Here is a 26,189-nt window from a genome sequence, read left to right as displayed (position 1 = left end):
CCCTTTATAGTATGACGAGTTAACAAGTTGGTGACCTGCACAAAGCGAGACACAGCTATTTAATCTCTTGCCAGACATCGCCCCTCTTGGTGCGATGCTGTACAGGTCTCTGTAAAAAGTCCTTGCTGTCTCAGCAGCCAATCAACTTATAGTTTATTTTTTTCTGGGTTTTTGTTTTGTTTTGTTTTCTTTCTAATCGAGGTGTGAAAAAGTTCTAGGTTCAGTTGAAGTTCTGATGAAGAAACACAATTGAGATTTTTTCAGTGATAAAATCTGCATATTTGTATTTCAACAATGTAGCTAAAACTTGATGTAAATTCCTCCTTTTTTTCCTTTTTTGGCTTAATGAATATCATTTATTCAGTATGAAATCTTTATACTATATGTTCCACGTGTTAAGAATAAATGTACATTAAATCTTGGTAAGACTTTTGTGAAGCTTTTTATTTTCAAACTAAAACCTGACCTTTGTCGGGGGGTAGGAGGCAGTCCTGTTTTTGCAAACCTCCCTTAGTGTGAGATCTCCCTTAAATAGTGGCATCTGTCCAAAATAAGACAACCATTTATCTGGCGGCAACCTCCAACTTAATCACTTGTAATATCTCTGGACTGGCTCTTTTCCCTGACTCCAGACTAGAGCATTCAGCCACCTTCTTGTCATCCCTGCTTGGAAGTTTACTTTGAACATGCCAAAGCTAAAATGTCCTGTCTTCCCCCACTAGAAACCTGCTTCTACCATGGTTTTGGTTTTTTGTGTTGTCCTTTCAGTAAATGGCAACTCCATTCTATCACTTGGCAAAAAAAATCTTTGACTTCTTTCACTTCCACATCCAATCTGTTAGCACTCTTCATAAAATAATCCTCAATCCCACACTACTACTGTAGTTCAAGACACTGTCATATCTTGGATACTTGAAATACCTCCAAATTGGCCTCCCTGCTTCTGCTTTGCCTGGTTGAACCTATTCTCAACAGAACAACCAAAAGGACCCCTATAAAAGGTAAATCAGATAAAATGCCTTCAGTGCTTCTGGCTCTGAGTAAGTAAAAATCCAGACTCAAAGTGGCCTACAAGGCCCTGAGTAATCTAGCTTACCTCTACCGTTCCTCCACCATCTGTCTTGCCCGTTGCTCACCCCACTGTACAGAGATGCTTCCACCTTGGAGTCTTTGTACGTCCTACTCTCACCAAATAACTGCATGGCTCAAGTCCTCAGCTGCTTCAAGTCTTTGTCCAAATATGTAAGTAAGACTTTTCCTGGTCACCTTACTTAGAATAGCAATCTCTGCCCCCCACTACATTTCCCTTGTCTGCCTAATTTTTCCTGTGGCACTTGTTACCATCTGGCCTATTATATGTTGTACTTACCTGTCACCTTCCACTGAAATGTAAATTGTGGGAGGCGGGAGGGTTAGTTTGTTCTCTGGTGCATCCCTGTGCTAACATACAGCCTGGCACATAGCATCTACTTTAGTAGTTGAATGATATTGTCAATGTTGGCTAGATGCAGTTGCTTTTATGAGGTTAATGTCACCATGTATAGTTCTCTGTTCACCCCCTTACTTAGGGAAACTGAGAAGCCTCAAGTTCCTCAGGAGAAATCAGAAGCAGTAAGAGAAAAAATGCTATTACTGTGGACACTTAGAAGTGAAATCTGAAACAAGAAACAACAGTTTTCTATTGTGTACCTACTTATATTCTAGAAGGACATAACACATCACAATCCTACAACAATCCTGTGCCTGTGAAGTCAGTATGTGGCTCCCATTTTACAGTTGAAGAAAGAGGCTAAGAAAAGTGAAAGACTAAGTTCATACACCAAGCAAGTTCCACCTGACTCCAAGGATCATGCTTTTCTTAATATACCACACTACCTTCTTTCTTGTCATCCCTGCTTGAGAGTTTACTTTGAACATGCCAAAGCTAAAATGTCCTGTCTTTCTGGATGTCCATAATTTCTGGATAAGAACCCAACCAGGAGTAAGGGATCTAGCTGTGGAGGTCAGCAAGCAAGATTTGTTTTTATTGTCTTTAACACAAGGTAAAATTGTCCTAAGAATTTCAATCAAGTGTTCATCAGACTAAGTGTGGCTGTTAATATTTGGGTCAGGAACAGGATTTGAATAATTAGTATTTCTCAATTGAGAGAGGAAAACCTTTGTCAACCAAGATGCCTTCCTAGGACTCTTCTAGAAAAAGTTAAATGGGAAGTTTTTCATACCTACAATTTTGGTGAGCAATATTGCTAATGGCTATTTTTGTTCTGGGTCTCGAGCTCCGTTTGCTAGTCTAGAAGGTGCATATCTGGACTGTGTGTGGAGCATTACCTAGGAGTTCGGTTTCCTGGGTTCCTTTCATCTGCTCTCCTGCAATGCAGGGAGAGCCTAGCCTGGTTCCAGTTTCTGACTGGAGTTACCATGGCCAAGAGAACTGCTGGCCAGTGAGCTGTGAGTAATTTGCTTTTGAGAAGTAAATAGAACCTAGCCAACAGAGAACCCAGGGGTGTGGCCAGTAGTTCTTTTCCCAGGCTCCTCCCTCCCCACCCCCCAAATGACCTTAACCTTCTTTCATAGCTGGAGAGCAGCCAAGTCCAGCCTAAACAATACTCTAAACCTCATTGGCTCTTTTGCCTTGCAGCCACTGCCACCCCCAAGTGGCTAAGGCCTTCTCACTAAACCTCTCAGTGGGGTCAAGGTTTTCTAACTATTGAAAGGCAAACACTGAAGGAAGGGTGAAAAATATCTAGTGACCATGGGCTTGAAATGATGAGTGTTTGGCTCCTGCAGTTGCAGGCAAGGCAGAGTCTTTGTCCTTGGGTGGATGGGCATCTTCAAGTGATCAGGCAGAGGCCAAAAAGGATGCTTTTGGTAAATGAGACCTGACTGGTGTCACCTCAAGTGTCAGGATGGATGTAAATGTCACCCAGCATCCTTGGAAACTGCCAGTGAATGCCTTTTTATCCACAGCAAAAAGAAGTAGCATAAAATTCTGGTAAAGCACAGCCGCCTTTCATCAGAGGCCAGTATGGTCACTTTGGCCCCACAATGGCATGACATCAGAGCCACCATCCCAGATTAGGATCAGCTACTCCAATTCCATAGGACTGGGGCCATGGAAAGTTTAGCGTCTAGAAACTGAACTGCTGAGAGTAGGTACACTGGGCCAGTCCTCTGCCCAGTCTAGGGCTAAGGCCACCTCCAGAAGTGGAGGCAGGAGCAAGGCAAGGCAGCTACAGAGAGAAATGAATTGTCAGTTGCTCCAGGGAAGTGAGTGTTCTGTGAGAACCACGTAACTTCCTTCTCTACACCTTCAGTGGGAAAATCACTTTTTTGTAGTGAGTTATAACAGCCCTTCTTTATGAGCATTGTATGCCAAGCACTATAAATCCTATGAAGTAGATATCATCTCCACCAAGGCAAGGATTGTTTCTGTCTTGCTCAGTGTTGCATCATCATCCCATCAAATAGTAGGCATTCCTGTACTGTTGAACAAATCAAACAGTAAGATAGGACTTTGATGGAGGAGAAGAGTAGGTTGGAGCTGTTAAGACTTGGTGTGCCCATCTTAGCATAGCCCGTAAAGACTATTAGTCGTATGGGAAAAAAGGAAGAGAGGGAAAGAGGTAAATCTGTGAAAGATTAAAATAGTGTGGAGTGGGAGAACCAGTCTGGGATGCTGGAGACCCAAATTCAAGTCCCATCGCTACCACTAGCTATGTGACTTCTTGCCAGGCACTTCCCCTTTGTGATCCTTAACTCCCTCATCCATAAAATAGAGGTGTAGGATTAAAGAAATTGATTTATTGACCAGATCTTTATTGAAGACACACAGTGTGCAAGGCACTGTTCTAACACTGGAAATACATTGGTGAACAAAGCCCTCACTCCTCCATTACACTCAGAAGCTTACATTCCAGAAGAGGGAAACAGACATTGAAACAAAATTCATGGACAGGACAAGCAGATGGTGTTAAGTGCTATGAAGAAAACAGAGGCTGGGCACGGTGGCTCACACCTGTAATCCTAGCATTTTGGGAGGCCAAGGTGGGTGGATCCTTTGAGCCCAGGAGTTCCAGACTAGCCTTGGCAATATAGTGAGACTTCATCTTAAAAAAAAAAAAAAAAAAGGCCGGGCACGGTGGCTCAAGCCTGTAATCCCAGCACTTTGGGAGGCCGAGACGGTGGATCACGAGGTCAGGCGATTGAGACCATCCTGGCTAACACGGTGAAACCCCGTCTTTACTAAAAAATACAAAAAACTAGCCGGGCGAGGTGGCCGGTGCCTGTAGTCCCAGCTACTTGGGAGGCTGAGGCAGGAGAATGGCGTGAACCTGGGAGGCGGAGCTTGCAGTGAGCCGAGATCCGGCCACTGCACTCCAGCCTGGGCGACAGGGCGAGGACTCCGTCTCAAAAAAAGAAGAACAGACTGATGGGAGAGTACAGGGAAAGCCTCTCTGAGGAGGTGACATCTCTTCTGAGACCCAAACATAATGGACTGGCCAAAGGGTGGTCTGAAAGTAGAGTGCTTCAAGCAGGGAAAATAGCAAGAGCAGAGTGAGGCAAGTTCAAAGAACAGAAATGATGTAACCCTCTTAAATCCTGAGCTTCTAGAATAGTAATGCATTGCTTGCATTGTTCAGGTTAGGGATTTGCATGTGATATTGTTTCTTGGTGATGTGGGATATGTGCTTCTTAATGGAAATATCTGGGAAGTGTGGAGTCTTTCTGGAGCCTGGGATATGGCTCTGTCTCACTTGCTTTCCACAGTTCTGGTAGCTCAGCTGGCTCCCTGGGTAGATGCAGGCTCCATCTTAGCTGCAGATTCCCCAAGAACACCGAGAGGCTGCCTCCGTCACTACTCAAAGCCTTGGAGCCCTAGAAACCCCTCCTATCCCACCTAGCCTTCTTCCAATCTGATACCAGGGAGTCAGGGCTTTGAGAGCACAAGATTCAGCTTCCTTGTTTTCCTGTCAGAGCAGAAGTCAGAAAATGAAACAGGAAACAGAGCGGAAGAGGAGGGGGTTGGGTAGCAGAGAAGGAAAGGAGAAATTGCAGGAAAGTACAGCTGAAAATCTGGATAAAGTTCTACCTCTGAAGAGTGACAGCTGAGCTTTTAAAAAACATTCTGACTTGTCTTGAGAGACCCCTGGCCTTTTTACAAATAGATTTTTGAGAGAATTTGGTGTGGACAGAGGGAACCCTGAGAATGCACCTCTCTTTCCCCTTGTGAATTTACACAGCAAGGACAGTTCATGTCTCAGTTTTGTCTTTGCAAAGAGAGTGCTGCTTGGAGCCTCATGGTGGACTTCTAGAGATTCAAGTCACAGCCTTAGGCTCCAGTCACAAGCGTGCCCCCAGGCTTTGCCATGTCACTCACAGACCTGGAGCTGAGAACAAGTGTGTGGCACTGAAAAACCTGGGGGAAGGGCCATGAAACTCCATTTTTTCCCCCTTCTCCAACACACAACGACTAAATGTGATTTGCATTTTCTCCACCTTGCACACAACAAATATCTGAAGGCAATTTAGGTCTCAGGGCCTGAAATTAGTTATAAAGAGTCAAGAGATACAGTCCCAGGCCCCCACAGACTGATGTGGGCTGGTCTTCGCCTGGAGAGGTAGCAACCATCTCTTTGTTCCCACCCACATGAGTAGCTGTTGCAGAAGATAAACCCCTCCCTGAGTCAGGCTGTGGCCAGAGGCTAACCCGGCCCCTGGCTTCGTTTGGAGAGCAGGTAACTGAAACCACAGAAGGCTTTGGAATCCTGAGAAACAAGAAATCCACCAACGGAGAAGGATTTATCATCTGTTTCCTTTAAGGAGGGTGCAAAGTTGTTCTAACAGTTTCCGTTACAAGGGTACAAACTGGCCGCACCCCCCAGTAGACGGTTTTGACTTTGCCTCTTCTTTTTTTTGGCCCCACTTCCTATGAGAGAAACTGCTTGGGTGAGGGAGGTGAAAGGAGTCCTGGCCTGGGGGATGTTCTCTGAGGTTTTCCTCGCCATCCTCATTAGCCACCTGAGGTGGGGCTGAGGACTGAAGTAGGACAGAAGGTCTCTGGTAGCTAAAGGAGGGGAAAATCAGGGGGATCCCCCACTTTCTTCACACCCAAAACGCAGGGTGCCACTGCCGGCCACAGAAACCCCAAGAATGCTTTTCTTTGGCTATTCAGAGGACATCCCTTGTGTGCCAGGCCCTGTGCTGAGCTGTTGTTGCCTGACAGCAGGAAGAGCGCGGCTCCGGCTTCTATGAAGAGGCTGCGGGTCAGCCCCCGACTACAAGAGCCTCGGCCCACACCGGGAACTCAGTGAACGTCAGCGGGAAGGAACTGGGGCAAGAGCACTGTCTGTGAGACAGCAGCCTCGGCTCACTATTTGAAGGCGGGGTGGCGGGGGGCCTTGAAGAAGAGAGAAGTGCGAGGAAACTCTTCAGGAGTCACCAAAGTGGGAAGGTGCTACAAGGCGAAGCGCCGAGCGGCAGCCCCCACCCCGCTCGCCCGGAGTCAACATGGCCGCCGCGGAGGGAGGCGGGGCTGCTCCAAGTCCGGGCAGGAGCGGGGCGGGGAAGCCGTCGGCGGAGCCAGCGCGCAGGCGCGGGCCGCATGGGCCCCGGATGGAGAAGCTGAGGTTCGGTCCCCGCCGGGGAGGTCGGGACGGGCAGGGGCTGAGGACATAGCGCCAGCTTGGGAGCGCTGGAGTTCTGGCGGGAGGGAAGCTGTCAACTGGAGGCCGGCAGAAATGAGGCAGAGGCCCGGAGAAGCGGGCAGCCCCGCCCCTCCGCCATAGCAGCCTTGGGCGCCGCCTCTTCCTTTCCAGCCTCCCGCCCTCGCCTGCTTCCGGCCCTGTGGCCTGGTGGGGCTCCGCAGGCTCCCTCGGGAGTGGTCCCTGGGCCGTGGCCCATCTGGGATGAGAGTCGATGATTAGTATCCAGAAGGGACTGTGTCCAGACGGAGACGGCCAGAAACGGGCTGCGGACACGGCTGGGCTCACAGAAGGCAGCCCCTATCTCGGGACGGCCCACGAGGCCTTTGGCTCTGAGGACCCTGGGTCAGAGCGACTTCTCCAGCCCACGCAGGGGATGTTGGTCTTACTGAGAGGGTCCAGAGCTGCAGTTCAACAGGATGTCCCAGATTCTCAGATAGGGCCCAACTACCCTAAGCATACCCAGCAAGGGCAGACTGTGGCATGGAGGTACTGGGCTAGGGGTTTGGGTGACCTGGGTCATAATCCTGGCCCGGAAAGGGCGCATACCCTTTGGCGAGGGATGCGGGCTGGTACCGTGAGGTTTAAGAAGCAAAAAACATGATAGCATCTTTAAGTAGCCCTGGGTGTGTCACTTGACCCCAGTGAGCCTCAGTTTCCATATCCATAAAATGGCGATGGTAATTACACTGGCCTGGCCGTGTCTGATGAGACCTCTGGAGCCTATTTATCTCACGGGAAAATTTTTGAAGAGTGAAACTAGTTGATCTGTTAAGTGTCCTGCCAGTTAAGAGTCTGTGATTTGGCAAAGGGGTTGTTGGGAAGGGAGGCTGGCAATTAGCTGAGAGGGAGAATTGACTGGCTTTGTTTTTACTTGGTTTACCTGTAAGCAAAGTGTGGGCTACACACATCTGTAGTCGCTGAGGCTAGAGCTTGACTCGAGAGAGGAAAGGAAGAATGCAAGCATGGTCAAGTGGCAGAGGTGGGTTGAGTGCTTTTCTGTTCCCAACTTCTCTTCTGCGTGCAGGTGGGAAGCCAAGGAAGAGGAAAGAAGAGTGAATTCTCCCTAGGATAGGGAAGGAGTAGCCGTGTGAGGTTGGGTATGCCCATTTCCGTGATTTCTCTCGATTCAGCGAGTCACACGTTGGAAACGTTGGGTAGATTCACAAACTACCGCTGCTCTCTGGGGGTTTTAGAAGTTTGCCTTTGAACTGAATTTTCATGAGCCAACCGGTGTGGAATTGGGGGCCCCTCCCTTCCTCTAGGTCTCCTGGCGATGGAGTAAGCAGCAGGCGCCCCCTTGTGCCAAGGAAAGAGTACTGTTGCCATTGGCCAACTTGGCTCCCTTTTTGGGGAAATTTTATTTTCCTGTGGCTTCTGTGACTTTGTCGTCTTGCTGTTGACATGAGATATGGTGGGAAGAATACTTGGGGCAGTGATTTCATATCTAGAGTCAGTGAACTGATGATGCTATATCCTGTCCCTACCACTTCCTTTCATTCAGAACACAGGTTTAAGATGCCTGTTTGTGTTCTAAGCCCTGGGATATAGTTGTGATATAAAGCCCCTGCCCTTAGCAACTTAAATAAGCAAAGCAATAAAGGCAATAGGGCAGAATGTAATGAGAGCATGGCACACTGTCAGAGAATTCCAGAAACAAGTGGTACAGGTTTGGTAGGTATTCGCCAAATAAGAGAAGAGTTTTCTAGCCCTCCTCCTCAGATTTCTCAGTTCAAATTTTCTTTTCCTTTTAGGCATAGTTCTTCACCCCAAATTGGTGAGCTGCCACTGATGCTTTTGCTTTCCTTTCGAATTTCCCAGGCTGGTGTTTGAAAGTTCTTGAGGAGCTATTATGACTTCTTTTAGCCCAGGGAATTATAAAAGATTAAGGTGCATTCCCTGCCTCGGAGTGGCTTTGTAGTTGTTTATACATTGCTACCATCCCAATAAAGAGATGGGAAATAGCAGTTTTCTCCATCCCTGGTAGTCTACTCTGTGTTCACCCTCAGCTTGCTTCAGCAGTGTGAGCTGGCTCAGGTCCTGCTGAGTGGTGGTTTTCTTTTCCTTCCCCACTTAATTTAACAGACCAGCTGAACACACATCAGAGAGCTAAGCTAGAGTGTGGAGTCATTATGGTCTTCCAGTATGGTTTTATGCCCCACTTTGGGGACTCTGGTTTGGGACCTAGTTTATTATTCTGGGCAACAGGAAAAGGGCACACACTAAATAATAGCAACCACAACACAGATTTGAGTAGAACTTCACACTTCGGTCTGTTTGACCATCACGACAATTTTGTGAGATAGGAAAAAAAAAGTCTGCTCCCATTTTTTATATAAAGAACTGAGGTTCAGAGGGACGAATGAGAACTTGTAAGTGACAGTCAGGAGTTGAACCCAGATCTTTAGTTCCTGCAGAGGTGCATTCAATAGACTTTAAAAGATTTTCTGTGACCTTAGCTTTCCAGCTACCTGCTTAGCTGTATGGAACTTGCCCAACGAGAATTCAGTGCTTCAAAGTGACACCTACTGAACCCATTTGCTGTCAAGATGCTTTCCCCTCATCTGGGAAGTTAGGTGGTTGGTTAAGTTTAGTTCCAGTGAAGAATGCCTTCAAGAATTTGCTTTCACTCGATGTGTGACATTTTCCTCCTTTGGGGTTTAGAGGCCTGAGGGAGCTTAATCCTGGTAGCAACACCCCTGAATTCCTGGTGGTGAGAGGATGTGGCCCCAGGACCCATCCCGGAAGGAGGTGCTGAGGTTTGCAGTCAGCTGCCGTATCCTGACTCTGATGCTGCAGGTCAGTCTCCCATCCTTTGTCCTGAATGTGTCATTGCTACATGACTGGACTAGGCAGTAAGAAGAGTCCCCATCTCCTTTCCACCTCTCAGGTGTGCCCCTCCATGTGGTTGAAACCACAGAGACATAGACTTTAGAGCTGAAAAGTGGTCAGGAATCTTAGAAAAATGGTCTGTTAATCTTGTTTTACCCATGAAGCAGCAGATGCCCAGAAAGGTTAAGTGACACCCCCAAAGCCACACAGCAAGATAGAGAAGGGCTGGAGTTTGACCCCATGTTTCCTAACTCCTGAGCTAGTGGTCTCTCCAACATACTGTGCTGTTCTGTAACCAGAGATGCTTGTAGGGTGTGACAGCTCAAAGTATTGCCCTATGTTCCCCTTACCAGGAGACTGAGCATTGTATCTGTCAGTTGAGTGGGAAAAACATGGCAATGTGCAAGTCGTGAGACCATCTGGATATATAATGGTTCCTCCTATTCCCCCGAGTGCCTCCCCTTCCTGCCTCACCCACTCACAACTCTCAGTGCACTTGCCCTTTTGCAGTTCCCTTTCCCCTCCGAGGCTCCCCTTGATACATATTTTAATAAAATATCATGTATATATGAATTATTTGCTGCCTAGCACAGTGCTTGGTGCCTAGCTCAGTATGTTCATAAATGAATGAATGTTGTTGAATGTATGTCGACACCCTAGGGGTGTTAGATTCACATAATGATGTGTGCCTTTTATGCCAGTACCATTCTCTCTGAGGCTCGTAACCGGTCCCTTTGTGGAAACTTTCCTCTCTCCTTCCCCACTATATAAGGCATAACAGACTCTGCTGGGTTTCGAGATTAGTTAAACGTGTCCACCTGCAGTCTAGGGCTGTTTATCTGTGACTGTCACTCCTGTCCTGTTTGTTTTTACTGTTTGAAGTGGCCTGATAAGGAAACTGACCAAAATTTAAGAAGCCTTAAAAATGGGGCTATGCTCCTGTTGCCAGGCTAGGGAGACTGACTCAGTGATGTCTTTCAACCAGCATCAGCTGGGTTACTGGCAGAACCAAAGGAGCAATGCTGCAAGTCAGCATCAGGATAGGGAACCAGGACAGTTGGGTTCTAATTCAGGTGGTAATTTTGGAAACAGTATATTTCCTCTAGGCAGTTCATTCAACCACCAAAAATGTTTAAAGTACCTATTGCATTCCAAGAACTGTGCTAGATGGTAAGTTTAAAAAAACATGCCCAGAAAGGTTAAGTGACACCCCCAAAGCCACACAGCAAGATAGAGAAGGGCTGGAGTTTGACCCCATGTTTCCTAACTCCTGAGCTAGTGGTCTCTCCAACATACTGTGCTGTTCTGTAACCAGAGATGCTTGTAGGGTGTGACAGCTCAAAGTATTGCCCTATGTTCCCCTTACCAGGAGACTGAGCATTGTATCTGTCAGTAGCTGACCATCTAATAGGGCAAAAAGACTTTTTTTTTTTTTTTTTTTTTTGAGATGGAATCTCGCCCTTTTGCCCCAGGCTGGAATGCAAAGGCGTGATCTTGGCTCACTGCAACCTCTGCCTCCCAGGTTTAAATGATTCTCCCTCCTCAGCCTCCCGAATAGCTGAGGCGCCCACCACCACGCCCAGCTAATTTTTTTTTTTTTTTTGGAGACGGAGTCTGGCTCTGGAGTGCAGTGGCCGGATCTCAGCTCACTGCAAGCTCCGGCTCCCGGGTTTACGCCATTCTCCTGCCTCAGCCTCCTGAGTAGCTGGGACTACAGGCACCCGCCACCTCGCCCGGCTAGTTTTTTGTATTTTTTAGTAGAGACGGGGTTTCACCATGTTAGCCAGGATGGTCTCTATCTCCTGACCTTGTGATCCACCCGTCTCGACCTCCCAAAGTGCTGGGATTACAGGCTTGAGCCACCGCACCCGGCCAAATTTTTGTGTTTTTAGTAGAGACGGGGTTTCACCATGTTGGCCAGGCTGGTCTCAAACTCCTGACCTCGTGATCTGCCTGCCTCAGCCTCCCGAAGTGCTGAGATTACAGGCGTGAGCCACTGCACTTGGCTGGCAAAAAGACATTTAACAGTAAATGTGATTATCATTCCCCCACCTCCAGCTTTAACGCTCAAGCCATCAGATTATATCCCTAAGTTACCCGTCGTTGCTGCTATCGTCTCTGTCAGTGACAGCTAATCCTTGACGGTTTTAGCTCCGGTTCACTGTCACTCTTCCCAGCACAACTTCTGTTGATTTCCTGGTGGTTTCATTATTAATGAAGATGATGTGTGCCGTGTCCTGAAAAGAGGCTATCACTTGAGAGTGAGTTCTGGGGGTGTTAGAGATTTGAGGAAAGAGAAAAACATGTAACATGTAACAACTTGTTTTCCTAAATGACAACTCAGAAAAATAGAAGGCTTTAGAGGAGACTTCCTTCCATATGCGCCCACCACATTCTTCAGCCTACCTATTTCTGCACCTTTGTGCTTTCAGTACTGAAGATTGGAGATTGGATGAACTGTCCTCTTCTCTAAGGCTGGCTCCTCTACCGTTGTAGCAGATTCCATCCCCTTTTGCCTACCCAGCAATTCCCTCTCTCCTGCATACCCTTTTACTGGGTTATTTCCACTAACATACACACCCTTATCTCCCACCTTAAAAAAAGTTTTCTCTTAACCCCACATTGTTGTTCACCTACTACCACATTTGTCTGCTTCCCCGTAAGGCAAAACTCCTCAAAGTTTCTCTTCTCCCATTCTCTGTTGAACCCAGCCTAGGCAGGCTTCTGTCTCTTCCCCTCCACTGAGATAGCCCTGGTCAAAGTCACCAGTTACTTTCCAATTGTTAAATCCAGTGGTCAGTTTTCAGCCCCCATCTTACTTGACCTCCCAGCAGCATTTAACAGAGTTGATCACTTCCTTTTCTTCCCTTGGTTCTAATGCTCTCCTGGGTTCCCTGCCACCTCACTGACTGTTCCTTTTTTTCTTCATTACTGGATTTTCATCCTCTTTCTAACCTTCAGATGTTAACATGTCCAGGGTTCAGTCCTCAAGAAGAGTTCTGAGTGTTTTTGAAACAGGGTCTCATTCTGTCACCCAGGCTGGAATACAGTGGCACAATCACGGCTCACTGCAGCCTCAACCTCCTGGGCTCAAGCAGTCCTCCCACCTCAGCCCCCTAAGTAGCTGGGACTACAGGCATATACCACCACACCCAGCTAATTTTTATTTTTTTATTTCTAGTAGAGACAAGGTCTTGCAACATTGGCCCAGGCTGGTCTCAAACTCCTGGGCTCAAGTGATCCTACCACCTCAGCCTCCCAAAGTGCTGGGATAACAGGTGTGAGCCACTGTGCTGAGACATTTTTTTTAGTTTTTATAGGGACAAGGTCTTGCTATGTTGCCCAGACTGGTCATGGACTCCTGGACTCAAGTAATCCTCCCATCTCAGCCTGCCAAAGTGGGGATTACAGGCATGAGCCTGGCCTTCTTCCTCGTTTTATTAAATGGCAATTCTTTTCTTCCAGTTACTCAACCAAAATCCTGGTTTTTCTTTACTCCACAGGCCCTCTTCAATGCCATCATCCCAGATCACCACGCAGAAGCCTTCTCTCCTCCTCGCCTGGCCCCCTCAGGCTTTGTGGACCAACTTGTGGATGGTCTTCTGGGTGGCCTGTCTCGCTGGGATGCTGAACACTTCTTGTTCATCGCTGAGCATGGCTACCTGTATGAGCACAACTTCGCCTTCTTTCCTGGTTTCCCCTTGGCCCTGATGGTGGGGACCGAACTGTTGCGACCCTTACGGGGGTTACTGAGTCTGCGCAGTTGCCTGCTGATTTCAGTAGCATCACTCAATTTCTTGTTCTTCATATTGGCTGCAGTTGCACTTCATGACCTGGGTTGTCTGGTTTTGCACTGTCCCCGCCAGGCCTTTTATGCAGCTCTGCTCTTCTGTCTCAGCCCTGCCAATGTCTTCCTGGCAGCTGGTTACTCAGAAGCTTTGTTTGCCCTCCTGACATTCAGTGCCATGGGGCAGCTGGAGAGGGGCCGAGTCTGGACTAGTGGACTCCTCTTTGCCATTGCCACTGGGGTACGCTCCAACGGGCTGGTCAGTGTTGGCTTCCTCATGCATTCTCAGTGCCAAGGCTTTTTCTCTTCTCTTACGATGCTGAATCCCCAGAGACAGCTCTTTAAGCTGATGGCCTCTCTGTTTCTGTCGGTGTTCACACTTGGCCTTCCCTTTGCCCTCTTTCAGTATTATGCCTACACCCAATTCTGTCTGCCAGGCTCAGCCCGCCCCATTCCTGAGCCCTTGGTACAGTTAGCTGTAGACAAGGGCTACCGGATTGCAGAGGGAAATGAACCGCCTTGGTGCTTCTGGGATGTTCCACTAATATACAGCTATATCCAGGATGTCTACTGGAATGTTGGCTTTTTGAAATACTATGAGCTCAGGCAGGTGCCCAATTTTCTACTGGCTGCACCAGTGGCTATACTGGTTGTCTGGGCAACTTGGACATACGTGACCACCCACCCTTGGCTCTGCCTTACACTTGGGCTGCAAAGGAGCAAGAACAGTAAGACCCTAGAGAAGCCCGATCTTGGATTCCTCAGTCCTCAGGTGTTTGTGTACCTGGTCCACGCTGCAGTGCTGCTGCTGTTTGGAGGTCTGTGCATGCATGTTCAGGTGAGGTGGATTCCTGACTGGGGTAAGGATGTGAATACAGGCAAAACCCCTTGGCCAAGGACAGGGAAGGCAGCTAACATCTCCCATTTGAGTGATCCATACTGAATTTATTCATTCAATTACTATTTAGGGGTATTCTTTGTGCCAGACCCTGAGTCAGACCTCTAAGGAGGAAACATGAATAAGACAAAATTACAGCCGGGCGTGGTGGCTCACACCCATAATCCCAGCACTTTGGGAGACCAAGGCGGGTGGATCACGAGGTCAGGGGTTCAAGACCAACCTGGCCAAAATGGTGAAACCTCGTCTCTACTGAAAATACAAAAATTAGCTAGGTGTGGTGGCAGGCACCTGTAATCCCAGCTACTTGGGAGGCTGAGGCAGAAAATTGCTTGAATCCAGGAGGTTGCAGTGAGCTAAGATCGCATCACTGCACTCTAGCCTGGGCGACAGAGTGAGACTCTATCTCAAAAAAAAAGACAAAATTACTGCCTTACGAGGTCTCATGGTATAAACAGGAGGACAGACATTTAACATAAAATTATAGTATAATGGGATAGAAAGGGGAGTGCTATTTTGAGATTTGTTTTATTTTACTTTATTTTAATTTTTTTTAGATGGAGTCTCGCTCTGTTGCCCAGGCTGGAGTGCAGTGGTGCGATCTCAGCTCACTGCAACCTCTGTCTCCTGGGTTCAAGCGATTCTTCTGCCCCAACCTCCCGAGTAGCTGGAATTACAGGCGCCTGCCACCACACCTAGCTAATTTTTGTATTTTTAGTAGAGATGGGGTTTCACCATATTGGCCAGGCTGGTCTCGAACTCCTGACCTCAAGTGATCTGCCCGCCTCAGCCTCCCCAGTGCTGGAATTAAAGGCGTGAACCACCATGCTCAGCCTGAGATTTTTTTTTTTTTTCTTTTGAGATGGAATCTCTCTGTTGCCCAGGCTGGAATGCAGTGGCACGGTCTTGGCTCACTGCAAGCTCTGCCTCCCGGGTTCACACCATTCTCATGCCTCAGCCTCCCGAGTAGCTGGGACTACAGGCGCCCGTCACCACGCCCGGCTAATTATTTGTATTTTTAGTAGAGATGGGGTTTCACCGTGTCAGCCAGGATGGTCTTGATCTCCTGACCTCGGCCTCCCAAAGTGCTGGGATTACAGGTGTGCCACCACGCCCAGGGAGATTTTTTTTTTTAAAGCTCAGATAAAGTATTATGAAGGCAAAGAAGAAGTAGGTAACTCACTGTAGTACTTGAGAAAGGCGTCATATTTCACCTGGGTCCTGAAGAATGAGATTTTCCATGTAAGAAGCAGAGGAGGAACATTCTAGGTAAAGGGAAGGGCATATGCAAAAACACGAAGGTTGTGAAAGGACCTGATTGGACTGAGATACAAGAATAAGCACAGAGGATGTCTCTGGGATCTTTTTCCCTAATATACAGTTATATCCATATTGGTTTCTTGACTGTTGACTTCTGGAGCTTCTCAACTCAGGCAGCCCCCCAATTTCCAGAGGAGATACCTTAACCAATGTTTTGGGTGGAGGCAGTGGTGATAGAGCAGGATGGGAAGGGTTTGATCTTATATCTGATTTTCTGTTATTGGCTGTGGCCCCACCCTGGGGACATCTTTTTTCCCCATGCTGACCTCTTCTTAACAGTTTCTTCCTCTTGGAGTTGCACGTTGGCTGTTTCTAAAGGTTTTCCAAGCTGTATGGATAAGAGACAGAGAAAATAGAAAGTAGCATGCTGTGTTTTCAGCTAGATTAAATCATAGAATGAGTGCCAGCAAAGCTTAAAGTTTCCAGGCTAGCTGAGGGAGACCATTTGGAAACTTGTTTCTGAACTCCAGTAGGAGAGAGAATGTTCAAGCAATGGGTCTTCTGCCCGTTTTCCTGTGCTTTGCCATCCCATGGGATAAGGGAACCACCTCAGGTTCCCAAGCCCCAAATCAATATCACAGAGGTTAGAGTCCAGGCCCTGGGCTAAAATTAGACCCCACAGAGTTTCTAGTATTCATTGGCCCATTATTTTAATAGTAATTAATGTAATTAGTCTGTAGCTATGTTTATTTGTAACGTGGAGGATGCCTGTCTGCTGTTACATACATCTTTCTAAGACGGATCCTAAGCTGTGTTCAGTTTCTTTACCAGTGTAATACATTTCTAGTCATGGGACCATAGTTCACCCAGCAGTAAAGAAGTCCCCAGGCTGGTCCAATTTGAGTCAGTGACATTCCAGTAAATGTCTGGGTATTCCCCTCTCATGATTTCTAGGTTCTCACCAGGTTTTTGGGCTCCTCCACTCCTATTGTGTACTGGTTTCCAGCTCACTTGCTTCAGGATCAAGAACCGCTGTTGAGATCCTTGAAGACTGTGCCTTGGAAGCCTCTTGCAGAGGACTCCCCACCAGGACAGAAGGTCCCCAGAAATCCTATTATGGGACTTTTGTATCGCTGGAAAACCTGTTCTCCAGTCACACGATACATTCTAGGCTACTTCCTGACTTACTGGCTCCTGGGACTACTCCTACATTGCAACTTCCTGCCTTGGACATGACCTGGACTCTCCAGGGACAGGCTGGAAGCCGACTTAACCCAGGGGTCTGAAAGTAAAAATACACATTGGAACTGCCTGTGCTGCCCTGGGATCATTACTGTGTCCATTATAATCTTTCTCTTTCTCCTTGAAAGTTGGTCAGGAATGGGAGAAGTGTCAGCCACTAGAGAGCCCCTTCTGGTCCTGGCGAGGGCAAATTTTAGATAACTATTTTCTCTGTAAGTGAAGATTGTCTTATTCCAAGTTTAAAGTACACCTGGATCTATCTAGTCAATTAACATAGCAGAGGCAGTCTTAAACCTACCATTGACCTGTGTGTAAATTTAAATGTCAATTTATTGAAGTGTAAATTTCATCAAAGGCATTAGCTGACAGGCTGGTAACAGTCCACACAAGATGGTACAGGCCTGAACAGAGTAGTGGGAGTAGTAAAGTGGGACCATTTTTTCCAAATGGGACATTGTTTCCTATGAATTTTTTTATGATTTGTGCATTTATTTTTATTTATATGAAAAAATCTTACAAAGATATGCAAATTAAACTTCTTTCAGTAATACATGCAGTGAATTACCTTTTTAAAAATAATACAGGCCGGGCACAATGTCTCACACTGTAATCCCAGCACTTTGTGATGCCGAGGTGGGCAGATCACTTGAGGCCAGGAGCTTGAGACCAGCCTGAACAACATGGCAAAACCGCGTCTCTACTAAAAATACAAAAATTAGCCAGGTATGGTGGTACACACCTATAATCCCAGCTACTCGGGAGGCTGAGACATGCAAATTGCTTGAACTTGGAAGGCGGAGGTTGCAGTGAGCTGAGTTTGTGCCACTGCACTCCAGCCTGGGCAACAGAGTGAGATTCTGTCTCAGAAAAAGTAAAAAATAAAAATAATACAAATCTTTCCATGCTCTTCCCTTCTCGTGGCAAAAACTAAAATAACTTTAAAAAATTAAAATAATGTAAACCAGTTGGGGGAAAAAGGGTAAGAAGAAGGCATCAGGAACCCTGGATTCTAGTCGTCTCAGTAAAACCCCATTTACCAGCCATGTGACTTAGGAGAGTTTTCAGAACCTTAGTTACCATCTCTGAAACCATGGGAAATGATGATATTCTTCAGGGGGTGGTAGTGAACCATACAGTCTCTTGTAGGTCCCTTTCTGCTCTAAGATCTTAACTGCCTTAAACAACAGAAACACGCCAGTCTAAATGCTAATGTAGAGGCTTAAACGTGGGATTTTAGGAGAAAATATCCAGTTCTCATGTTTTCAGCAATTAGAAGAAACTCCTCCTCCACCCCCGAGTGCAACTCTTGGGAGTAACTTAGGTGGTTTTTCCTTTCAATGAGGGAAAGCAGTGACATCTGGCAGATAAGGCGCCTGTTGTCCCATTCTCAGGTGCCTGCTTACTTGATCAGTAGACATGGGTCAGAGGCGCCAACACAGCGGCAGGAATTGGTGAATCGTACGTTAAGTCCAAGGTGGAATGAAATGGTATCTGCCCTGCTTCCTGGCCCCAGTTTGGTCATAAGTCTGTCACTATAATGGAAGTAAGATCATTGACCCCTGCTGAGCTGCTTTTGCCTATTCCTTGAGCCAGATGAGAGTTTGGCTCTGTATCATCCATCACCTCTTTTATTTCCCATTTAAGCCAAAAAATCCAGTAAGCAGAAACTCTTCAAAACAGATGGGTAATCCTAAGCAGCTTCTGGAGAGCCTTGAGAATTGGAATTTTGACACACTCCCTTTGACCGTGACAGAAAGCTAAACTTGCCAGCTGAAGGGAAGCTCCTGGCTGAGCCCCAGTACCCTCTGTTGGAGCTTCTGGTCAGCCTGGCCAATAAGCATTTCCCATCCATCGCCACAGCACTAGCACAGCTGAGACAATTTGGTCCAGAGTCAAATGCTTCTGAAAATGTACACACAGATCGGGGCAGCCCTCTGCCTTCTGCCAAGACACCGAGTGCCCTTCTTGGCAAACCATGATCACCCCTGCCCTAGTGTCCCTCCAGTTGGCAGAAACTATTCCCTTTCTCCTTGCCAACAGCTGCAAATCCAGACACTTCCACCTTGTGTGCAGGAAGTGTTGGGGTCCTGTTTCAGCTCTTTATTGCCGAGGTAGGAGCACTGGGCTCTTTGCTCTCCTCTTTGCCTCCTTTTGGGGGATAATCAGGACTGATTATTCCTCTACTGGAAAAGGTGACTCAGACCCCACAGAGTAGGTGTGATGTCACTGCTCTGGCAGTCTCAGCTTAACCTTCACAGTAGATCTCATGCCCAGAAACCCTGTAACAGGAGCCCAGCTAGGTAGGCGCACCTGGTGTGAGCTGGACAAGGTTTTCTCTCTGACCTTGCAGGGATTTAGTTGTTCTCTGAGGATCTAAGGAATGGGCTGATTTTATGACCAGCAGCTGTCCTTTTACCATCCTATTAACAGTCTCTTTAATAGTCTGGGAGAGGGACATGAAGGGCCCAAGGCAGGAAGTTTCCTGTTTACCTTGAGGCCTAACAATGCCACAGCTAGGTGGGGTGTCTACAGTTTCAGAGAAAAGTCATTTCCTTCTGAGACCCTGCTAAAACAGAAACCAGACACCTCACGTACCTAGAAGTAGATGCTTTTTTTTTTGTTCTTTAATGAAGGTGGGAGGAGACAGAGTGTTTGACATACCTTTACCAGTCCTCCTGGAAAAATGTCACGTTTCTTGAACAGACCCTCTCACTGACATCTAAAAATGTAATATGTGCAGGCTCAAGGGGTTTGAAACTGATTGATTCTTTCAGTAATTGTTTATTGATGCCTATTTTAGGAGAATAAAGATGACTCAGCTATGCCTCCTGTCTTCAAATATCTGTCTAATAGAGTTGGTGGCAGACACAGAAACATTAATCAAGGCAGAAAGCAATAAATTCTCGGGAGTGAAAGGACGCTTAAACTTTTTGCTCTATATCTCACTTCTTGAACTTTTTTTTTTTTTTTTTTGAGACGGATTCTTGCTCTGTCACCCAGGCTGGAGTGCAGTGGCGCGATCTCAGCTCACTGCAACCTCCGCCTCCCGGGTTCAAGCAATTCTCCTGCCTCAGCCTCTCAAGTAGCTGGGATTACAGGTGCCCACCACCACGCCCAGCTAATTTTTGTATTTTTTAGTAGAGATGGGGAGTTTCACCATGTTGGCCAGACTGGTCTCAAACTCCTGACCTCGTGATCCACCCGCCTCGGCTTCCCAAAGTGCTGGGATTACAGGCATGAGCCACCGTGCCCAGCCCTACTTGAACTTTTTATGATTAGAATGAATTCAAGTTTTACTTGTGCCCTAGAAAAGGTAAGTGAGGCACAGAGCATGTACTCTGTAAGTTCACACAAGATGGAGATCCCTTCCAGCTTGGGATACCTGAAAAGACTTCATGGACAAGTGATAGTTGAGCTAGACTTTGAAGGATAGGTAGGATTTGAAAGTTCGGGGTAGAGAGTGAATATAGAAGGCAGGAAATGGAACAGGATAGGACAGGGAGAGCCCAGTGTGAGTGGAGCTGAGGTCTTAATCTAGGCTTTGAAATCAGCCCTAAGCCCAGCTCTACTGTGTACTAGCTGTGTAAACTTGAGCCAGATACTGACTCTCTAAGCCTCAGTTTATTCATCTGTAAAATGTAGATAATATCTAGCTCATAGATAATAACATCTCATAGGGTAGTGGTGAGAATTAAATGTTACCGTATGAAGTGTTGAGAACAGTGCTAACAAAGGAATAGCTGCATTTTGGACATGTTGGGTCCAAAATGCCAAGCAGCACATTTATGTGCCAGGAAATGTGGAACTGGAGACCAAGAGAGTGGTCAGGGAACCATGCACACAGATACAGTTATTACAGCAGCCATGCTATTGGATGGGATTGTCAAAAAAAGAGTGTGGAGAGAGAAGAGAGAGGGGCTGTAAGAGTTTGGATAGGTGGCTCAACCTCTCTAAGCCTGTTTTCTCATCTACAGTGGGGGTGATAGCATCTACCACGTGGGCAGTCATGAAGCTAAAGCACTTAGCACAATGCCTGTATGGCAAGAACTTCATGAATGGTAGCCATTTTATTACCATTATTGTCATTAAAGGACCAGAAACAAATTCTATCATTGGCGGAAAAGAGTTTCAAGGCCAGGCACAGTGGCTCATGCCTGTAATCCTAGCACTTTGGGAGGCTGAGGTGGGTGGATCGCTTGAGCCCAGGAGTTTGAGACCAGCCTAGGCAACATGGTGAAACCCCATCTCTACAAAAAATACAAAAATTAGCCGGGCATCCTGGTGGGCGTCTGTAGTCCCAGCTACTCGAGGGACTGAGGTGGGAGGGTCACCTAATTCCAGGAGGTCGAGGCTGCAGTGAGCAATGATCACACCACTGCACTCCAACCTGGGTGACAGAGTGAGACCCTGTCTCAAGAAAAAAGTTTCAAGAAGAAAGAAATGGTTAGCAGGGTCATATGCTGTTAAGGAAAAGATGAGAAAAACTATTGAATTTAGGGATTAGGGATATTATCCAAGGTAGGCTAACTGTGATACCAAACAACTGCCAAAACTCAGTGGCTTAATAATAAAAGTTCCTTTCTTTTTTACTTCATAGTCTAGTGCAGGTTTAGGAAGGGAGGTCTGTTCCGCCCAATTATTGGGGACCCAGTCTTGTCCATTTTGTGACTGTCCTGCTCTAGCTCCTCAGAGTCCTCCACTCCCAGAAAAGTTTTAAGGAGCCAGCCTGGAAGAGTCAGCACATCGTTCCATTCCACTAGCTAGAACTTAGTCACATGGCCATGTCTAACCGCAAAGGGGTGGGGAAGTAGTTTCCTAGATAAAATACAGCATGCCCAGTTACATTTGAATTTCAGGTAAACAAGTTATTTTTCAGTATAATTACATTCCAAATATTGCATGGGACATACTTCTAAGAATTTCTTCCTTGCTTAATTGAAATTCAAATGTAACCAGCTTCCCATATTTGTATTTGCTATATCTGGTAGCCCTACTGGGAAGTGAAGTCTAGCTGTGAGTTCGAGAACACAGATAATTGTATGTTACAGTCTGTGTTTCTGAGCCAAATACCTGTTTTTCTTCACAGAATACACTTACCCCTGCCCAGGGGAAATAGCCCCAAATCCCATCTAGTCAGCTCAGAGTCTCTCAGTCAGCTTCAGTATGGTTCCTTATGGTGATTTGTGAACTGAAAAAGCAAGTTATCTGCACTTCACAAACATACCCAGTATACATTGGTAGAGCACGAAAAGGATAACCTCAATATAAACCCCCGTTCAGAAAAGGAAAGCATGGAAGAAGTGCCATAGTCACTGGTCCAAAGCAGTTTTGAATTCCCACTGCTCAGGCAGGTCAAAGCCCCTTTCCCGGGACTGCAGGGAGTTCCTGGATTAGAACTTGATTTTTTTTTTTTTTTTTAGAGACAGGGTCCACTCTGTTGGCCAGGCTGGAAGGCAGTGGTGTGATCATAACTCACTGTAATGTCAAACTTCTGAGCTCAAGGGATTCTCCCACCTCAGCCCCTCCCAAGTAGCTGGGACTACAGGCATATTCCACCATGCCTGGCTAGTTTTTGCCATATTTTATAGAGATAATGTCTTGCTATGTTGCCCAGGCTGGTCTTGAACTCCTGGTCCCAAGCGATCCTTTTTCCTTGGTCTCCCAAAGTGCTGGGATTATGTGCATGAGCCACCACACACAGCCTAGACCTTGTTTTTGTTATGGGATGGACTTTTTTTTTTTTTTAGATGGAGTCTTGCTTTGTTGCCCAGGCTAGAGTGCAGTGCTGCGATCTTGGCTCACCACAACCTCCATCTCCCGGGTTCAGGTGATTCTCCTGCCGCAGCCTCCCGAGTAACTGGGACTACAGGCATGTACCACCATGCCCAACTAATTTTTATATTTTTAGTAGAGATGGGATTTCACTATGTTGGCCAGGCTGGTCTTGAACCCCTGACCTCATGATCCCCCAACCTTGGCCTCCCAAAGTGCTGGGATTACAGGCGTGAGCTGCCGTACCTGGGCTGGGATGGACTCTTTTGTCTGTTGTTCTCCATGGCTCCTGGATGTGACTTTCTAGCAAGTTCTTCCTTGCCTTTTTTAAATTTTATTTTGAAGAGAGAGGGTCTCACTCTGTTGTCCAAGCTGGAGTGCAGTGCCAAGATCATAGCTCACTGCAGCCTCAAAGTCCTAGACTCAAGCGATCCGCCTACCCTATCCTCCCAAGTAGCCCCAACTACTACGGGCACACATTGCCATGCCTGACTTCTTCCTTGTTGATTACCCTTCATGGCCACATCTGAGATTGGCTTTGGGAAGTATGACCATTCTCCTTGGAAAATGCTCAACTTTCACCAAGCCACTTCCTACTAGTGAAAACAAGGGAGCCTAAAGTTATTTTAAGTCTCAACTAGTCAGACCGTATGTATATGCACTAAAATGTATCTAACAAAAGTTACCATCTTAACTTTTTAAGTGTTCTGTAGCATTAAGTACATTCACGTTGTTGTGCAACCAACTTTTTTTGGGGGGTGGGGGGGGATGGAGTCCTGTTCTGTTGCCCAGACTGCAGTGCAGTGACACGATCTCAGCTCACTGCAACCTCTGCCTCCCTGGTTCAAGCGATTCTCCTGCCTGTGCCTCCCAAGTAGCTGGGAGTACAGGTGCCCGCCATCACACTCAGCTAATTTTTTGTATTTTTAGTAGAGACGGGGATTTGCCATGTTGGCCAGGCTGGTCTTAAACTCCTGACCTCAGGTGATCCACCCACCTCAGCCTTACAAAGTGCTGGGATTACAGATGTCAGCCACCACCCCCAGCCCAGAACTTTTTTATCTTCCCAAACTGAAACTGTACCCATTAAACAATAACTTCACATTCCCCCTGCTCTCCAACCCCTGGCAACCACCATTCTACTTTCTGTCTATAAATTTGACTACTCTTGGTACCTCGTATAAGTGGCATCATAAAATATTTGTCCTTTTGTGTCTGGCTTATTTCAATTAGCATAAGGTCTTCAGGGTTCATCCATATTGTAGCTTGCATCAGAATTTCTTTTTCAGGCTGCATATATTCCATTATACTACATCTTGTTTATCCATTCATCTGTCAGTGGTCACTTGGATAGCTTCTGCCTTGTGGCTATAATGAATAGTGCTGTTATGAACATTTTATATAACAGATATAAAAATATCTGTTCAAGTCTCTGCTTTCAGTTCTTTTGTGTATACGACCAGAAGTAGAATTGCTGGATTACATGGTAGTTCCATGTTTGCTTTTTTGAAGAATGGCCATACTATTTTCTACAGCAGGTGCAACATTTTACCTTCCCACCAGCAATGCAAAAGGGTTCCAATTTCTGTATATCCTTGCCAACATTTGTTATTTTCTGTTTTTTAATACTAGCCACCTTGGTGAGTGTAAAGTGGTATTTTGATTTAAATTGTGTATTGAGTATCATTTCATGTGCTTATTGGCTACTTGTATGTCTTTGGAGAAATATCTGTTCATAACCTTACCTGTTTTGGGGGTTTTTTTTTTATTGTTGAGTTGTTGGAGTTCTTTATATATTTTAGGTATTAATCCCTTATCTGATACATGATTTGCAAAATTTTCTCCTATGGGTTGCCTTTTCAAAATCATTGTCAAATCTGATGTCATGAAGTTTTCTCCTTATGTTTTTCTTCTAAGAGTTTTATAGTTTTTGCTCTTTTTTTTTTTTTTTTTTTTGAGACAGCTTCTCATGCTGTCACCCAGGCTGGAGTGCAGTGGTGTGATGACAGCTCATTGTAGCCTCAACCTCCCAGGCTCAAGCAATCCTTCAACCACAGCCCCCTAAGTAGCTGGAACTACAGGCACATGCCACCACTGCACCTGGCCATGAAGGCCACACTCTTAACCTGATATTTGCCTTAGAAAGATTGCATCTTTAGGCCAGGCACCGTGGCTCATGCCTGTAATCCCAGCATTTTGGGAGGCCATGCAGGCTGATCACTTGAGTCTAGGAATTTGAGACCAGCCTGGGCCACATGGCAAAATCCCATTTCTACTAAAAACACAAAAATTAGCCGGGTATGGTGGCACGTGCCTGTAATCCCAGTTATTTGAAAGGCTGAGGCATGAAAATCACTTGAACCCAGGAGGCAGAGGTTGCAGTGAACTGAGATCGCGCCACTGCACTCCAGCCTGGGCAACAGAGCCAAACAATGTTTAAAAAAAAAAAGATTGCATCTTTAAATTCATGTTGTTCAAGACCTTTTCTTTTTTATTTATCTATTTTTTTGAGCCAGGGTCTCACTCTCTTGCCCAGGCTGGAGTGCAGTGGTACAGTTATGGCTCACTGCAGCCTCCACCTCCCTGGGCTCAGGTGATCTTCTTGCCTCAGCCTCCCAAGTAGCTGGGAGTATAGGCATGCTCCAACATGCCTGGCTAATTTTTATTTTTTATTTTTTGTAGAGATAGGGCTTCGCTATGTTGCCCAGGCTGGTCTCGAACTCCTGGGCTCAAGTGATCTTCTGCCTCAGCTTCCTAAAGTGCTGGGATTACAGGCATGAGCCACCGCTCCCTGCCCTAAAATCTTTTCTATCTTACTTTGTACTATTTGTTGTCCAGAAGCACTCAGCTTTTCCAACCCTGAAAGACCCATGATCTTTGCTCTTTCTCTATTTTCTTCTATTTCTGTTGAAATCCAGCATATTCTCACCTAAACTCACCTCTTTCTTGGAATACTTTATAAAGACAACAGTGCTAGTTATTAAGTTATTGTCTCTCAACTCCAAACCCACCCACATATTCTCTACATGAGATACTGGAGCTGGGGCTCTGAAAATCACGTTTTTGCTTCGGCAGGCTCTGTGTTTGGCTTTCCCAATAAGGGCCACCAGAGGGAGATAGTGAGGCCAAAGGAAGAAGAAGGGACTCTTTTTTGAGATGGAGTTTCCCTCCCGTTGCCCAGGCTGATATGCAGTGCCGCGATCTTGGCTTACTGCAACCCTCTGCCTCCCTGATTCAAGTGATTCTCCTGCCTCAGCCTCCCGAGTAGATGGGACTACAGGCGCCCGCCACCACGTCTGGCTAATTTTTGTATTTTTGTTAGAGACACTGTTTCGCCATGTTGGCCAGGCTGGTCTTGAACTTCTGACCTCAGGTGATCCGCCTGCCTCGACCTCCCAAAGTGCTGGTATTACAGGCGTGAGCCATCACGCCCAGCCGGGACCCTTCTTTTTGCTTCCTATTCTTGTAAGGGTCGCTCTGGCAACACTCCTTCACCCAGGCAGCAGCAGAGCCTTCCTATAGCAGCAGCTGAATCCACTTTGTAGTTTTTCCCAACAATTGCCAAACCAGTTCCATGTGTCCCACTCAGAGATACCAGCACCAGCTGGGTAGTATCCTGTCCTCAGAGATCTGAGTTCTTCAAGCTCAAAGACTAGATAGAGCATCAGACTGAGAGGTCCCAGTTTCAGCTCTGCAG

General features: G+C 46.5%; 1 protein-coding gene and 1 long non-coding RNA gene across 10 annotated transcripts in view; one reads left to right on the top strand and one right to left on the bottom strand.

Moving 5' to 3' along the window:
• The first annotated feature begins 4,396 nt into the window (after positions 1 to 4,396).
• Positions 4,397 to 17,270, top strand: PIGV (phosphatidylinositol glycan anchor biosynthesis class V). Of its 9 annotated transcripts, none has more exons than XM_033227625.1 (5): positions 4,397 to 6,443; positions 7,592 to 7,683; positions 9,366 to 9,500; positions 13,037 to 14,158; positions 16,433 to 17,270. In XM_033227625.1, the coding sequence occupies exons 3-5, from the start codon at positions 9,423 to 9,425 to the stop codon at positions 16,712 to 16,714; spliced, it is 1,482 nt and encodes a 493-aa protein (XP_033083516.1). In that variant the 5' UTR covers positions 4,397 to 6,443; positions 7,592 to 7,683; positions 9,366 to 9,422; the 3' UTR covers positions 16,715 to 17,270. The 9 variants fall into 9 exon arrangements, with proteins under 9 accessions (XP_033083516.1, XP_033083520.1, XP_033083513.1 ...); XM_033227624.1 differs by lacking the exon at positions 4,397 to 6,443 and adding an exon at positions 6,545 to 6,626; XM_033227626.1 differs by lacking the exon at positions 4,397 to 6,443 and adding an exon at positions 6,633 to 6,851.
• Positions 15,243 to 26,189, bottom strand: part of LOC117093055 — a 27,806-nt gene continuing 16,859 nt past the window's right edge. Inside the window, exons 2-3 of the long non-coding RNA XR_004441015.1 lie at positions 21,818 to 21,908; positions 15,243 to 15,866 (exon numbers count right to left, since the gene is read on the bottom strand). This is a non-coding gene — a long non-coding RNA (uncharacterized LOC117093055). The remainder of the gene's footprint in view (positions 15,867 to 21,817; positions 21,909 to 26,189) is intronic.

The sequence above is a fragment of the Trachypithecus francoisi genome, unplaced genomic scaffold, assembly GCF_009764315.1.
Source record: "Trachypithecus francoisi isolate TF-2019V2 unplaced genomic scaffold, Tfra_2.0 Lachesis_group12, whole genome shotgun sequence".
Taxonomy (NCBI): Eukaryota; Metazoa; Chordata; class Mammalia; order Primates; family Cercopithecidae; genus Trachypithecus; species Trachypithecus francoisi.
The sequence above is the reverse complement of the archived record's forward strand: the minus strand, read 5'-3'. Positions and strand labels throughout refer to the sequence as shown.

Excerpts from the sequence above, each read along its gene's own strand:
- PIGV (XM_033227629.1), top strand. The coding sequence starts at position 9,423 with ATGTGGCCCCAGGACCCATCCCGGAAGGAGGTGCTGAGGTTTGCAGTC. Across the intron at positions 9,501-13,036 it reads TCCTGACTCTGATGCTGCAG|GCCCTCTTCAATGCCATCAT; the intron begins GTCAGTCTCCCA and ends TTTACTCCACAG. Across the intron at positions 14,159-16,432 it reads GTCTGTGCATGCATGTTCAG|GTTCTCACCAGGTTTTTGGG; the intron begins GTGAGGTGGATT and ends CATGATTTCTAG.